Genomic DNA, 16700 nt, shown 5'->3' on the forward strand with positions numbered 1-16700 from the left:
TGTGTGTATCTAGGTCTGGTTTATGATGCTCAGATGCAGAAGCACCAATGCACCTGTGGGGACAACAGCCGGCACCCTGAGCATGCTGGGAGGGTCCAGAGCATCTGGTCCAGACTACATGAAAGAGGTCTCAGGAGCCAGTGTGAGGTATGGTGTGTGCGCACGCACACACACACACACACACACAGATACATACACACCATGTACTGATAGATGCATACCCCTGAGTCAGTATTATATGCAGCATATATATTTCTCTGTCTTGTGTGTAGCGTATCCGCAGTAGGAAGGCCACTCTAGAAGAGCTGCAGTCAGTCCATTCAGAGAAACATGTGCTTCTGTTTGGCACCAACCCACTCAACCGCCTCAAGCTGGATAACCGCAAACTGGCAGGTAATATCAATAATTATTACAAAAAAATACTAATAATACTGTATAATAATACTGATAATAATTATCCATGACAGTTCAATACCATAAATGATCTCTTGCAGGAATCTTATCTCAACGGATTTTTGTGATGTTACCATGCAGGGGAGTTGGGGTAAGTAACCATACACACGCACACACAGGCCCGCGCACGCATGCACACACATCTTTAAAACACAAGTCATTGGGAATCTTTCCACTTATCTGATTGCATTACTGAACAGCAAACATTACATGGCTGATTATGCCTTATTACACAATTACGCTAATAATACTACAAATTACTAATGCTATTGTTTTTGGCTAAGATAACTTTGAAACTCAATCAGAAACCAAAAGCTGTACAAAGGTGAGATGTAGAAGAAAGAGAGCGAAAGGGTACACATAGAGACTCCAGCTTAGAGGGGTACGCGCCAGTGAAACTGGATTTTATTTAGAGGGAATGGGATAAAAAAAAAGTGGATAAAAAAGGACCTAAAGACATCTGATGTAGCGAAGCACAAATAATAATGCCCATGAGAAACTGTTGTGAAGCACAATGACAGAAGAGGAGAGGAGGTAGGAAAAGAAGAAGGGGGCAGGGTGTGAGTTGATAAGACGACTGATCTGCCTGGATTTCCGGGCCTTTGGCTGCTCTGGTGAAGAGGGGTGATTGGAACAAGATGGCAAAGTCTGTGATAAAAGAAATTCCTCTGATTTCATTGTTCCCCCGCAGCACACCACCAATGTGAGTTTTGAAACATGGAGTAACATTGAAACAAAAGACGGGGTTTACAGAGAGAATTGCTGCAACAAAGAGAAAGTAGATATAAAAAAAAAAAGCCTGAAGAAGACGTTGATAGTATCCACAGTGTTAAAGGTCCACTGTCACACATTTTCATTTTTTGATACACTGCACTGTAAGAATAGATTAATAGAATAGATAGATTCCTGTCATTCATTATTTCATAATAAAGGAAGTGCAGTGATAAGTAAACTTCGTTAGTTTCATGAATATAAATCCTCATAGACAGACCTATGAATAGCTGACTTCTCTTCCTTTCCAGTTTCCAGGACTGTCTCTTTCTGCAAACTGGTCTTACTGGATTTTAGTAGTAGTCACTTGTAGTGAAGTTGAATCAGAGTCCAGTTTTGACAAGTTTGAAACTAATTGCAACAAACATGCAGCAACTTTCCACCCATTCAAACAGAAATAACTTTCAATTGCATCTTCAGTTAACATCTGTGCCTGACTTTTGAACTGACTGTATGTGTCTCATCACTGTTATACTGACAGGTAGATATTGATACAGTCTGGAATGAAGCTCACACATCAACAGCGTCCCGCATTGCTGCAGGATGTGTCACAGACCTTGCACTGAAGGTGGCACAAGGAGAGTTGAAGGTGTGTATTTATTATTAAATACCTTATCAGCAAATGCCATGTGTTTTCTCAGGAATTTCAGAGTTGCAGTTTAGTAGGTTGTGGGGTAAACAACCATTACATACAGTACAGTATAGCATTGGTAACTGGCCCCAGACAGCTGTTGTTTAACATAACGTACAGTGTGAACAACAGAACAACCAGGTGTAAGCTTAAAGATGTGAACTGTGATGGTTGGCCACTGAAAGCAGTAAGGTGTTAAAGTTTTCGCTTTTCTCTCACAGAATGGCTTTGCAGTGGTGAGGCCTCCTGGACACCACGCAAACCACTCCTCCCCTCTGTAAGTACAGCAGTATACACCCACACACACACACACACACACACACACACACACACACACACACACACACACACACACACACACATACCAGGAGCCAGGAGGTCTCTGCAAAGTGTTTCAAAGGATTTCTTATAGATCAGCTTCACTTCAGAGAGAGAGAGAGAGAGAATGTGAGAGACTATGTCTCTCTGTCTTAATGTGTGTGTTTGTGTGTGACTTTGTGTGATGTGTGCTACCTGCCTGGTGCCTGAGGCAAACTACCTCCTCCGCTCAGTTTCTTTTAAACTTTCAAGACACAAAGCAAAGCACCTAAAAAAAAGGTGCTTTTGTGTGTGTGTGTGTGTGTGTGTGTGTGTGTGTGTGTGTGTGTGTGTGTGTGTGTGTGTGTGGACGTATTTATGTGCATGCATTTGTGTCAGTCTTTGATAGGAGACATTAGCCAAGTAACCACATTCAGCTGGGACTGTGTGTGTGCTCAGCAGTGCTTGTCGCTGGTTATTTATGGGATGATAATGACTTTTCTCGATGAGCAGTTTGGACAGCATATATGATATACCGTCCACACACACACACACACACACACACACACACACACACACAAACACACACAAAAGCACTCACAGTTTACGACCCATGCTGACACTGACACTTCCAACATTCCTCCATTGTTTTTCATACATCAGCACTTTTTTTGCATACCTTTACTGTAGACACTGAGTGTTGTGGGAACTGCTGGGCCAAGTTCTGAGTTCATTTCTCTGAAATCATCTCACACGTTCTGCCAACAGTTCACGCTGTTATCATTTGGAATGTAAAGTGAATTTTTATGATAAGCTTGGCTTTCTGTTTGTCACAAAATTTCTGGGTTCTGCATGTCTCAAGAGTGCAAGAGTTTAGACTCGGTATAATGCCATTTTGTTTGTCAGCAGTGGAAGATGAAATATAAAATAACATGAAGTGAAACATCCTCATTTCTCAAATCGTTTCTCAAATATTTGATGTAAATGTTTGCCTGGCAGGAGTTTCCCTCTGTGATTTGCACATTAGAGTCAGCACTGATTGTCACAACCTGAATAGCCACCACATGACACCACAGAGCTGGAAACACGTCTTAGAGGTTCCTAAGGTCCATGTGGTGATTTTATGATAGTAATTTGCTGAAGATGTCCAGATTAACACATGTGGCTGCCTTTCTTCCTGTCTGTTTGTCCACAGGGGCTTCTGTTTTTTCAACTCTGTGGCCATCGCTGCCAAGCAGCTCCAACACAAACTGAACGTCAGCAAGATCCTCATCGTGGACTGGGTGAGAACCCAACGCATGACCAGCATCACTGGTTCCCACATGGAGACGAATAAACACACAAAAACACACACGCACCTACCATAAATGTATCGTGGGCACAAACAAGGTCCCAGAATCAGAGACTTCTACAGTAGCACTCGTATTTATGATTTAGTTCATTTAGGCACTGATATCTCTGGTCTCCATGTGTGATCTGAACTGTCACGTATGCTTAGAGTAGACACAGAGTCACACACAGTCATATGAACACACACCTACGCACACATGTGGAGATATTGATCCTCAGCCAGGTGCTCGTCTCTGTTCACCATGTGTGTGTATATGAGCCTGAACTATGTCTCTACACACACCGTGCTCTCTGACATATTACTACATCAGACTACTAATTACTGCCTGCTTCATCAAACAGCTTTTAAGATTAAAACACATTTGCCATTGGCAGAGAAAAGCCCTGCAGGTTTTACAGACCCTGCTTTTTGCATTTTGGGTTCTGTTTTATGTATACTTCACTAATAAGAGAATACACAATGAAGTTCTTGTTATGTTTTAGTGATTTGTGTTCATTTATAACAAGTATGTGAATCAATCAAGGTTTTAATTATGTTTGAAATACCTGCTTCGGTCCTTGGCAACTTCCTAACCTGTCATCTAATCATTGTCCAGGATATTCACCATGGCAACGGCACCCAGGAAGCCTTCTATAATGACCCAAATGTGCTGTACATCTCCCTACATCGCTATGACGATGGCAACTTCTTTCCTGGTAGTGGACATCCCAGTGAGGTAGGTAGTCTTCCACAGAAGTGCTGTGTTTGTGTGCTTTTGTTACTGTTGTCATGGTGATGTCTGGGTGTTTGTGTGTCTCTGCATGTACTTAGAGTCTTGTGAACACACAATAGCTTAAGAACCACACATGAGAAACATTTAAACTTATAATGCAGGTTCTCTTTGTAGAGGAGCTGATCTGGTGGATTCTGGATAATTAAAAATCTTACTTGACCTAAGAATACAGAGTTTATAATAATACCACCCATGTCTCTTATGAAGATAAATATGTTGGCATAGAAATATTTGGTAATTATGTGATTCCAGTGGGACATTAGGAAGCTCAAGAGCTGTGTGTTAGCATATACTTGTCAAAACAGAAAAAATGATTGTAGCAATAAATCCAGGAATGATCTACATGATTTAAAGCCCCAATTGCAGCCGCAATTTGGTCTTGATGACTGATCGCAGAGTCTGCATTGCATTGGGAAAAAAATTAACAGGTTAGTATGATTACGATATCAGTGTACAGAGGTTTAGGATTAAGATACAGTATCTTGCCTATGATTGGGCCTCAGACCAGTCGGAGCTGTCATTAGATAAAACACATTTTAGTTATACCACTGGAATCCAAGCAATGTGATCCTGTAATTTGAGCTGGTTACAATATAAATCTGAACACAAAGTGCTTGTCTTCGAGTTTAATCTAAAAATGTCATTTCAGTTTTAGTGTTTTTCTGGCTTAACTAATAACTTACATACAATTTAGAATATCATATTTGTCATTATTGCGTTGTCTTTTTTTGCATGATAACTTTTTGACTTTTGACTCAACGTGACGTTCCCAAATTTTATGTTTTGGCAAATTATTTGCCAATCAGTTTTCAATGAGTTACGCCATTGTTTCCCCTCTGCAAATGTGTTTATCCAGTAAACTCACCGTAAGCCCATCACTTGATTTTGTGTATCTACTATAGATTTATTTCCCCAGCTCTAGTTTATTTAAGAAACTTCAGGGCTTCAGATGTCAGAACTTACAACAGGATGTGTACAGTCGAATTGCATGCCTATGTTTGAATACAGGAAATTGAGATGCCTATGAATTCTGCCTGCGGTCTTACCAGAAACCAAGTGTGATGACTATCCTCAGTCAGATGAATTGATCCCAACCCATGGTGGCATTCACCATCCATTCAATCCCCACATCCCCTCCTCTTACTCTCCCATCCTCCCCCACAATAATGAGGATAAAATAGTCAATGTTTTCCCATAAAATCCCCCGATGAGGGACGGTACATAAAACGCTCGGCTGGCTTGGATGTGGCTTTGCCTTAAGTGGCCCCTCAACCTCTGTTGAGCTGTGTGGTAAACCTCTGGAGTCTCGCTGTCCCCCGTGTAGGTATATAACACACCATGGGGTAGGGGTGTGATGTCATAGCCATAACAGAGAGTGCAGAGTACCACACAGAAACCAGCGAAGGCCTAATCCAGTCCAGCAACTCTTGAAACATGAAAGAGAGAAAGAGGACAGAGAGGAGTGCAAGAGACTTGGAGCAATTGCAGGAATTGTGTGTGTGTGTATGTGTCTGTGTGCGTGTGCATGTGCATGCGGGTACATTACTAGTTGGCAGAGGACAGGAGGCCTCATGTGTTTTTCGTTTGCCCTGTGAACATCCCGTCCACTGAGAGAAGAATGGAGACAGACGCTCTGCGATGCTCATCAGCATTCTTTCAAACATCCTCTCACACCCATACACACACACACACACACACACACACACACACACACACACACACACACACAAAGGAAATTACAATGCCTTGTTGCCAAGAGTATGTCAATCAAGTCCTCATTCTCCCCTCAAACTGACACATTGACTGATGGTGAAGGGCTCAGAGAACAGCTAAATGGCTGCTAGCAGGACTACAAAGAGAGAGGCAGGAATCCTCAAACCTTCTTTCCAAGACCCGGGCCTCAGTTCACTCTCTGCCCCAAATATGTGAGGTCAAACTGAGAGAACCTCCATCGACTCTGCCTGGCATTTTGGGAGTGCACGTCAATCTCAATACAGCTAAAATATCCACTAAAATGATTTACAGTGTGTGCCATAAGAAGTATACCATGTATGTTTTATTTGTATATATATATATATATACCAAACCTACTTAACTTCCATAAAGAACTCATTCCAATTATATTCAAATAATATATTTTAAATTTATAAATAAAAGATTTTACAACATACACAATGTGATTCTAATACACAGTTTTTATATATCAAACAGCAGTTGCCCTGTGAAATGTTTCCCAGTATAGCCTAAAGCTTGGGAATCATAAACGGGTGTAGCTCTGTTGTGGCTCAGAGTGATTTATAAGGCCATTTGACAAATTGTATCAAAATCAAAATGGAGGGACAGGGGTGTTGAATTAATAGTCATCCGTCTTTCATTTAGAAATCATAATCACTCCCTGGTGTTGCCTTAAAGAGATTCAGTCACTTTTCCTCAATTGCTGCAATGCAAGGTTGTGCAATAGCTGTGCTGATTTTGCAAACGTTTTGACACAAATCTGTCATCGTCACACAGTTTCTCAACTTTCACTGGGACTCATTAACTATCTTCACAGAGACTGATTCTTAGTCTCACTCTCTCTCTCCCCTCTCTCCCCCTCCATCCAGGTGGGTGTAGGTGCAGGCGAGGGCTTCAATGTAAACGTAGGATGGACAGGGGGTTTGAACCCTCCTATGGGTGATGCCGAGTACCTGGCTGCATTCAGGTAAGGAGTGAACTCAACCCGTCTCTATTAGCCATATCATATTTCTCACTATACTGTTGTGCTCGACAATTTAAAATCAAAAATTAAATGTTCAAGCACAGTTTTATGTCATTGCAGTATAAAAATCAACTTGCAGAAACTTAAAACCCTGAGAACATTACATTGGATATTTATTTGTCAGAGTTACATTACAGTTACATGTGGTGTTGCTTGTAAGGGTTGCCGGGTTGATGTATTCAAGTGCTGCCATGACGCTATGCTATGAACTATTAACTGGACATTTGCATATTGCACTCCTACATCTTGTCAGAAAGCTACCAGTAGGTCCTTACCTGCTTTCCTCCCTTAAAGATTAAAAGAATATATATTAAAAACCGACAACGCAAACGCACTAAGTAACAAATGGATTGTCCCTCTTCACTCAGTCAGTCAGATCAGCTTCCAGGTGAGTTGTGTCATTTTCAAGGTTGTTTGTCAAGTGTGTGTCAACACAAAGCAACTATTTTTCTCCTCCTAATTGAATCTCATTCTCAAATTTTGGAAATCAGAACTTCCCAGCTGCACTGGAATGCAACACTTATAAGACATACATTACTTTTGACTGTATTATCCTGCAGTTATTGTGTAATGTTGGATACTGTTCACTGCGATGCATCATCTGTAGTATCTCAAGCAGGTTTCATATCTGATTCCCGATTTCCTTTTGAAAAATTGTTGGCAGTAATCAGTATTTACACCATTTGTTTTAAATGATGAAATTAGACAAAACATTGATATGCTCTCTCCATCAATTACTGAGCCAAACCATGCACGCATGTGTTAGTGAAACACACCTTTGCTCTCACCAGACTTTTCCTTTCATTCAGGCTATTTTTCCTGAATGAATATAGTATGGCTCTGCTCTATATTTTAATAAACTCAGACTGTTTCTGTCAGCAACACTGGCTCACCACCAGATGATTAAACAGTATGTGAGAGCTACACAGTTCGGCATGCAGTAGACACAGTGGGTGGGCCCCTCGTCAAAGGAAAGATGCTAATGAGCTAACCCATACTGGTAAAATCCATAGAGCCAATAGGCAGGCTCGGAAACACTAAGTCCAGTGTTTACTGGAGCTCTGGATGCTAATTAAGAAACAACTGGTCTTTTCCTGAGCAGGCGTCTGGTTTTGGTATTTTTCATCCAGTTTGGGAAATGGCAAGTGTTTTCATGTGTAAAACTTCCTCAGTTAACCACACTGTAGTACTGTAGCGTATTGTGTGTTATCCCTAGAAACTTTGCCCTGTATCAAAGCTCTGTGGAAAAGGAGTGTCCTGGTGGTCCAGTGGTTTGAGGCACATACCATGTAGCTCTGATGTCCAGGGTGCATATCCGGCTAAAGACCTTTGTCACATGTCATCATGAGGAAAAACCCCATATTTCAACAACATCTAATTAACAGAATAGTAAAAATGTCATTTGGATTTGCAAAACTGCCGCAAGATAGTTTAGAAGAAGCAAAGTGCATGAAACAGCACAGGAGAGACTTCTGAAAAAACATACATCACACAAATGTTTGAATAATTTTTCAGTGGACTTTGCCACCATTCTGTGGATTAACTGGTGCGAATAAATGCATAACAGGCTATACAGACAAAATTTAATGCATCATGAATTCATGCTTATGCAATTAAGTATCTAGTCTGGTGCCAGTTCTGTAATTCAATTTGAATACATGATTTAGACGACGGGGTGTTCCAGACTGTGTGTTTCTCTCCAGTATGGAACAGAAAACCAGCCAGAGTGCGGTTGTTGATGATGTGTCTCTGTTTTTGGGTGTGTGTTAGTGACAGGGGAAATATTGTGGTCGAGAGTGGTGGTGGGACTCTAGTACAATCAAGAGAAAGCTCAGATGCGTTGAGTTTAAGTGTCATGACGAAGTGTGTGTACGTGTGGAGGATTACTAAGGTGGTCAGTCTAATCACCGGTAGCTCAGCACGTAACATCAGGTTTTAAAGGAAGAGCATAATGTAAGTGTGTATACCTTTTGGCCTGTGCATAGCATGAATGTGTGCATGCACATATTTTCATGTGCATTTCTAGGTGGCTACTGATGAATAACAAACTATGGAGGAGAGGAGAGGAGAGGAGAGGAGAAGAAGTGGGGGGTGCATTGTTAGGGAATCCAAAGGCGGCGTAATTAGGCCCAATGGATCCCAGATGGCTGGCTGTCAGTGACGTGAGAAGAGGGACGAGCTCCTAATAGGAACCAGACACACACAAACGCCTTTGAACTGCCGCTGAGAGGGAGAGAGAGAGAGAGAGAGAGAGAGGGAGGGAGAGAGAAGGAGAGAGAGAGAGAAGGAATCAAACGCGGCATGGGCTGTGAGCTCTTGCTAAATAACTGGCAACGGGAAAGGAGAGGAAGTGAGTGAGAGCAGAGAAGCAAGGAAAGTGGTCCCCCCCTGAGTAAAGTATACAGTATGTGGGCGTCTCGGTCCAGATATGTCAAGGGTCTCATTTTTATCTGCTTGTGTCACTCGCAAAAACAGAAACCTTTCAGCATTTGCCACCTGCCTAAAGTTGTGTTGTGAGTCTTTGCTTCAACTGTTTTTTTAACTTTATATATCCAGGGAGGGTTTGCAGAGCGCCCTGGCTTCTTTTTTTTTCAGCAGTGCTCTGCTTCACATTTAAACAGTTGCACACATTCACACCTGGGAGCTACCCCACCTTCTAGTGTTGGCCTCATACCAGGAGTGGATCAAGAATGGAGATCAAGCACTTGGAACATGGCCTTTGATAATTTATCTTTCATCATTTTCAAATGGATGGAGTTTACAGTGAAGTAAATGTTTGCAGTTAACAATCCAGAAAAAAAGTCTGACATTGTACAAGTGTTCCACTCGCAAATCAATCATCTCAACTATGCAGTGATTTCAGTTTTTTTGTTTGTTTTTTTTTACTTTACAGGAAACTTAAAATTCCGTTAATTACAATAAGTAACCTTCTTCAGTCTATTCTGATGTTAAATCAAACCCACAATGACTTCCTCTCTCACAGTATTATATTGTATTCGCTGTTCCAAGTTCTCATTTTTCCATAAATTATGAACACCTGTTGAAAACACATTTCTTAAATGTACTATCTAATTTCAGCCAGGCCACAGGGTTTGAATGAATGTAAAATGGATACAGTATTTGGTTTACAGAATGTTGTTTCCTCCCTTCGTCCTCAGAGCCGTGGTGATGCCCATTGCCCACGAGTTTTCTCCTGATGTGGTGCTGGTGTCAGCTGGCTTTGATGCTGTCGAAGGACATTCATCATCACTGGGAGGCTACAAGGTCACAGCCAAGTGTAAGGCTCCGTCAGGCCCTCATTCAGACGAAGCACACAGTCACACTGACAAAGTCTTGTGCACTGACTATAATCTGTTGTACTTATTTATACATATCTACACGTTTAGCTTAATGAGGGATTTATCTGCTGTTGGTGAAAGTGAGACTTAGTTTCCTGATTCATTTCTGCCTCATATGAACCTGCTTTTGTTTTATTTTTTACCTCTGGTTAGAATTAATATTTATTTGTCCTCATTTTGAATGCAGCACAATAGCAGACACCAAGCAGATTGTTGTGTTAATAGGTAGCTCCAACTAATTTATGAGACAAATTGGAGGACCATAAAGCTGGCTCATTCCTCACAGACTGTTTTCAGGTGGTTCACAGCTGAATAGCTCATTGATGTCAGACATTAGCATCAGGTGAGAAGCACTGTGTAATACAGGAGTTTTAATTAAACTAGCCCAAACTTCCTGAGTGAAACTACGGAGAGAAAGTAAAGTTTGTTGGCGCACTGGTTTGAGAAAATGTTTGTTTTCAGGAACTACTTTTTTTAAACCATTACCACCTTGTCTACGTCAGTATGTATGAATGTGTGGGTGTGTGTCTGCCTACAGTACTTTTCTTATTCTATGTTGTTTATTTATTTACTTTTCTTATTTTTTATTTATTTATTAAACTTAGTTTCTAGTAAATTTTAATTGAGTTATTGATGGCACCATGGCGGAATAAGAATTTCATTGCATTGATAACTTGTTTATTTCTGACAATAAAGCCTTTGAATCCTAAATCTTATAGTTGTAAATTGTGCATTTGAGCACTGATCTGAATGGAAGGGAATGGCTGAACTAATGATGGTTACACCAGCATGTAAACATCAACAACAGTTTTGTGAGTTAGAGGCTGACACTAACTTTCACCAACACTGAAGGAATCCTTTAATCTCCTAAATCAGTATCTAGAGAGAAATCCCTCACTAGTCATCATCTGGCTCATCCTGTGTATGTGTGTTGCTCTCTACCAGGTTTTGGCTTCCTGACCCGTCAGCTGATGTCACTGGCCGGGGGTCGGGTGGTCCTGGCTCTGGAGGGGGGACATGACCTCAAGGCCATCTGCGATGCCTCTGAGGCCTGCGTCAGTGCCTTGCTGGGCATGGAGGTGAGATCTGTGTATGTCTGTATGTACAATGCATCCGTGTGTTTCTATAGAGATGTACAGTATACTTACCTCTTGTTGTGTCCCAGGTGGAGCCACTGTCCCAGTCGGTGTTGGACCGGAAGCCTTGTGAAAATGCTGTTGAGTCACTGCAGAGAGTCATCCAGGTTCAGGGTGAGAACTGAACACGCAACACAACCTGTAGCATCGTAGTCTTGAGATTTCTTGCCAACATCAAGCAGCCTGAGCCTCAACCTGCTGGAACCGACCCGGTAGCTGCAGCTATCTCTGAGTCAATTACAGACCCTCAAATATGCTCTGAGAGGGGTGGTCAGCAAAAACTGTAGGAACTTAATAGATGTTAAAAAATAAATAAAGAAGAACACAGTGACGCGTGTAGATTGTGCAGGCAGTAAATCTTCTGAAAAGATTTAACTGTTGATGTAACTGTTCGGTTCATTTGTAAAAGAGCAGCAGACTAGCATATCCGCAAACCTCATGTTATTATTTTGTCTCTAAATTCAAGAACTTCTAAAAAAAAAAGGACATAAGGCATAAATTAGGTTTTTCAGATATGGAGAGGAAGAGCAGAACCGCAGAGCTCAGAAGTTCCAACTGGCTCCGGTGTCCAAGCCAGCAGCACCAGTATCAGCTGCCTGTTCACTGTCGCATCACGCTGCTCTTCACCTTTCAATATTTAAAGATGGAAATCATTTCTCATAATTCTGAGACCAGACTAAGATTTTGACATTGCCAGGGGGTTTAGAGAACATCCATATGTTGAACACTGGTGCTGATCTGTTATTCCACTAGTAGTTCTACTAGCTGTTTGCACTTAGAAACAAGTAAAAACTGTTCACTGCCTTCATTTGCTGTTTCCATTCTTCATTCTTCATTTTTCTTTATCTAACCTGTAACTGCACGATTTCTCCCCTCACCTACATTATCTGTATCAGTTGCCTTTACTTCCTCTCTCTCTCAGTCACTGTCAGTCATATGCTGCTTCAGTTGCCAAGCAAATGTACATGTACATTGTAGAAATGTTGCAGTAAAAGTCAGATAAATATATTTCCATCAGTTGGCTTCCAATATAAACCAAGAAAATGGGGTTTTCAGGAAAGGGTTTGTAATGGCCAGGTTGTTATTGCTCCTTGGTGTTGGCTGAAGTACATGCTTTTATTTGAAGATGAGATCAAAGAAATACACCACCTTATGTTCACCACCTCACCCATGGCGGCATTTAAAGCCAAGTCAGTTTTTATTGATATAGCCCCAAATGACACAGAGCTTCTGTACAACCGGTACAGCAAACAACATCCTCTATCTTTACGCCCTCTATTCAGACAAGGAAAACTCGTCAAAAAACCTTTCAGGTCAAAAGAAAGGCACCACTGGAAGAGCATCAGAGGAGGATAGTAAAATTACAGTACAGTTATAATGACAGGGATTTTACAGTCAACATATCAGGACTTCCAAAGTAACATTTAAAATTTGTATTGGAACTGAAAACTAACAACATTTCACTTTAGATTAAAAAAAATCGGTTTGATAAAAAAAAAGTAGTATTTGCCATATTCTAGTTTGATTATTTTCGTCTTTACATTTAACAGAAAATAAAAGAGTTCTGTTCAGAACTTCTTTTTTTGCATTTCTATTCTCTGTAAGTTTGGTCTCTTTATTTCTCCACTTAGCACCTCCCTCTGTCTCCTCATCCCCCCAGCTTTCTGGCCACCTCTCCTCCTTTACATCCCTGTCTCCCATCCCTCCCTCCAGCCGTCCCACACACAGACAGACACACACACACACACACACATACGGCCGCCCTGGCTCCAATTATCTTCAAACACTTCTCTGGCACACGACCTTCGCAACATCCCCTCCTGATTGCACACAAATGTTATCCCAACCAAATTAGATTAATTAAAAATATTTGCAAAGCCACAAGAATGTTAAGCCCATAATTTAGGCCCGGGGTGAAATAAATGTGAGTTGCATGCACAGCCAGAACACACACACGCTCATAGACGGACACATTTGCAAACACTGATTGATTTTTACTTCCACTGTGTGTCACAGGACCCAAGCCTGGAGACCTTGAGAGAACATATTGAATTTGAGTTTACATTTCTGAAATTAGCAACATGGACATTTAGACCATGGGCTGTTTATATCACAGTCAATGCTTATATTCAGATCAAACAGCTACAACTGGTGGATCAAACTCCAAGTACTGCTTTTTAATAATGCAGTGCAGGCGCTTTCCCTCAAGGAACCATTCAGGATGAAAACAACACTGAAATACCGACAACTGAGGCCAATAATCCTTCTCTTTCCTTCCTCTGCTCCCTCTTTTTAATCTTCCTGCCTACTGCAGGTGAGTACTGGCAGAGTGTGAAGGATTCGGCCGCCACAGTGGATCTGACCTACCTACAGGCGCAGAGACGACGGCTGAGACGAGACTCAGACAGCGAGGCCGTCAGCGCCATCGCCTCGCTGTCGATGGAATCTGTCGCCTCTGACAAGTAAGGACGACGCGGTATTTAGTATCTTCTGTTTCAGCAACATCACAGTACTGCACTTTATGAATCATAAAATCCTTCTCTTTCTCTCGTCTGGTTAGGAGACAGCCAGAAAAACAGACAGAGAAATGTGATTGTCTCTGAAGAAAGTCTCCTGACAGCTGCCTTCAACCAAGTCTCAGTGGAAACACACACACACACACACACACACACACATACACACACACATACAGCTATGCATTTGGACCATCACTGGAAGCAGATGTCCTCCTCCTCAGTTCAACCACTGTATTCATCACCTCACAAAAACTCCTCCACCTGCAATACTTTTGGCTGCAGTCAGACCTCTCTGATCCAAACACACAGCATTCACCTGGGCAACATTCATATTGTCATGACGCCTCTAAAAAAAGAGAAAAAAAATGTAAAGAAAGAGAACCAAAGGCAGATTAATGAAGGATCTTCACTCTCTTGTGGTATTGGGAGCTGACAACATGACGTCGAATGAACACACGTTTGACAAAGCACAGCTCAACAACTTTGAACATTCACCTTGTAAATGACTCCCGCAAGAGAGACCACTCGGACTGTCGTAACCTTGAGGATGGGGGTCAAAGGTCACCTTGGCTTACTGGAGCCAATCACTCAGAGCGGAAGGAGTCGTCCCTGCAGGACGTGCCGGTGAAGGAGAGCAGACATCTCCTCTGCACTTAAAACGCGTCCCACTATGATGATGTCATTTGTCTTCATATGACAAACCCTATGAAGGAAAAAGATCAGGAGTTTCTGATCGCTTTGCACTGTACCGTTCTGTAATGTGAACTGGACAAGATGGAGGAGACGCAGCCACGTCGGCCATGTTGACAATCAAACATCTTGTTTGCTTGTATATTTAGTTTATTTGAATATTCATTCATCTGACCTATGGCACACATTTTTGTGAATGTCAGCAGATCTTTTTTTTTTTTTTAAAGAATCCAGTAAGAGTGAAGCTACAGTAAAGTCTGAGATACATATGTTTCATATTGTTTTGTATGTCCACATATTTTCTTAAATCTTTTTTTTTCTTTCTTGGCCTGTCGGGCGAGCACATGCATCAAGACTCTAGATGTCTTTAGTTATTGTTACGGCACCCTGGCAGATAAAAGAAGACACAGCAGTCTTTGATGAAGTTCATCTTAAATGTGTAGACATACTGTAGTTTGTATCGGTGGCATTAGTCACAATGAAGAGCTAATACCTCCAGTCATTGGTGTATCAATATCAGGGGAGAAAGTAATCACTTCAAAAGGTTCCTAAAAGAGATTCTTTACATGTCCTCAAAGAAAGAAATCACCCATGATGCCTCAGTGCAGTGTGACCACTCAGAAATGATTGTATATAAGACAATGCAGATCACCGCTCCTCTGTCAGGAGATTTATAACATTTTGGATGAGACTCATTCAAAGACTTGCTGACAATCACACATTTAACGTGCACTTACAGTGGCCTCAGGTTCAGAATGACTTGGGTCTTAAAATCAGAGGTTTGATAATGTTTGTTAAATGGACCAGTGTTTCTACCTGTGGATGAGCATTCCTGCTGTATTTTGTAAATGTATTTTATACTTGTATTTCTTTCATAACAAGGACAAACTGATCTGTCCTCTGTTCATCATTGATGCTCTCTGTACCGTCATCGTCGGGGATGTTTTTGCTCCCCGGACCAAACAACAAATTTTAGCAGTTAGGATGGAGCAGTAATACTGAGATATAGTTGAATATCCTCACAGTGCAATTGGACACAGGTTAAGCGCAACCAAAGTTTATGAGAACAATGTGCCGTCCCTGGACTGGCATGGCTTAAAGAACTTCAAAGACTTTGAAGAGTTTGTGAATGTTTCTTTTTTTCTATCCAAACAGTTGAACAGCACCAAAAGCACAGGATGGATATATAAACAAATTCATTTCTCTCAGAAAAAAGAAAAAAAACCTACGTGACTTCTATTTATACATTCAGATTCTGTGTCTTTGAAGTGCTCTTTGCATGTCTAACACAATTTTGACGGTGCTATGGATTATTTTTTTTAGGTGCAGTATGTTTGCTATTTTCTTTCTTTCTTTCTTTCTTTCTTTCTTTATGTTGCATTATGTGTATGCGACTCAAAACATGTCAAATCTTAATATACTGAAAATGTGAAAACAAATGACGGTGAGATAGCGTGGAGCAGTTTCACCTCCAGATCACGTGTGACAGTCCGAGTGTAGCTTTATGTAGTTTTAACTTTCATGACAGTGACCTGACATACCTGATGTCTTATATTTTGTCTTAATTAATGCAGATGACTTATTTTTGTATTTGATTTCAAAAATGAACCCTTTACATGCGCAGAGACCAAATTATCAGCCCGTGTGCCTTGAAGTATCATGCTGACCAACCTGTGTGAAGGTAGCCTTAACAAACTGGATCTTAATTAAAACTGCAGGCAAAGTCCAGTTTCGTCATACCTGACTCTGATTTTGTTTCTGTACTGTGTACATATTGACTTTGTTTTTTTTGTCTGCCTCTCTCTATTCTACTATTTTTGATTCCAAAAAAAATCCTTAATAAAGGTAAATTATATACATTTGAATATGATCATTCATTTATTTCCTTCGTCTTTGAACTTTGTTAATCTTGTGTTACTGTATTGTAGCAGATTCACCACAACTTCCTCTCATATCTCTCACATATAATTCCTTCGATTGTCAAAAT

At 41.0% G+C, this 16700-nt stretch overlaps 1 protein-coding gene across 4 annotated transcripts in view; it reads left to right on the forward strand.

Moving 5' to 3' along the window:
* Positions 1 to 16578, forward strand: part of LOC127372198 (histone deacetylase 7) — a 40982-nt gene extending 24404 nt beyond the window's left edge. For 3 of the 4 annotated variants that reach the window (XM_051415685.1, XM_051415683.1, XM_051415686.1), the window contains exons 13-25: positions 14 to 147; positions 273 to 393; positions 495 to 544; positions 1706 to 1813; positions 2077 to 2132; positions 3348 to 3435; positions 4099 to 4218; positions 6879 to 6976; positions 10192 to 10310; positions 11317 to 11450; positions 11537 to 11621; positions 13822 to 13969; positions 14068 to 16578. In XM_051415685.1, coding sequence (XP_051271645.1) covers positions 14 to 147; positions 273 to 393; positions 495 to 544; positions 1706 to 1813; positions 2077 to 2132; positions 3348 to 3435; positions 4099 to 4218; positions 6879 to 6976; positions 10192 to 10310; positions 11317 to 11450; positions 11537 to 11621; positions 13822 to 13969; positions 14068 to 14110 — 1304 coding nt within the window. In that variant the 3' untranslated portion in view covers positions 14111 to 16578. The other variant, XM_051415684.1, reaches the window with a different exon arrangement.
* Positions 16579 to 16700: the final 122 nt, after the last annotated feature.

This window comes from Dicentrarchus labrax, unplaced genomic scaffold (assembly GCF_905237075.1).
Source record: "Dicentrarchus labrax unplaced genomic scaffold, dlabrax2021, whole genome shotgun sequence".
NCBI classification, from domain to species: Eukaryota; Metazoa; Chordata; class Actinopteri; family Moronidae; genus Dicentrarchus; species Dicentrarchus labrax.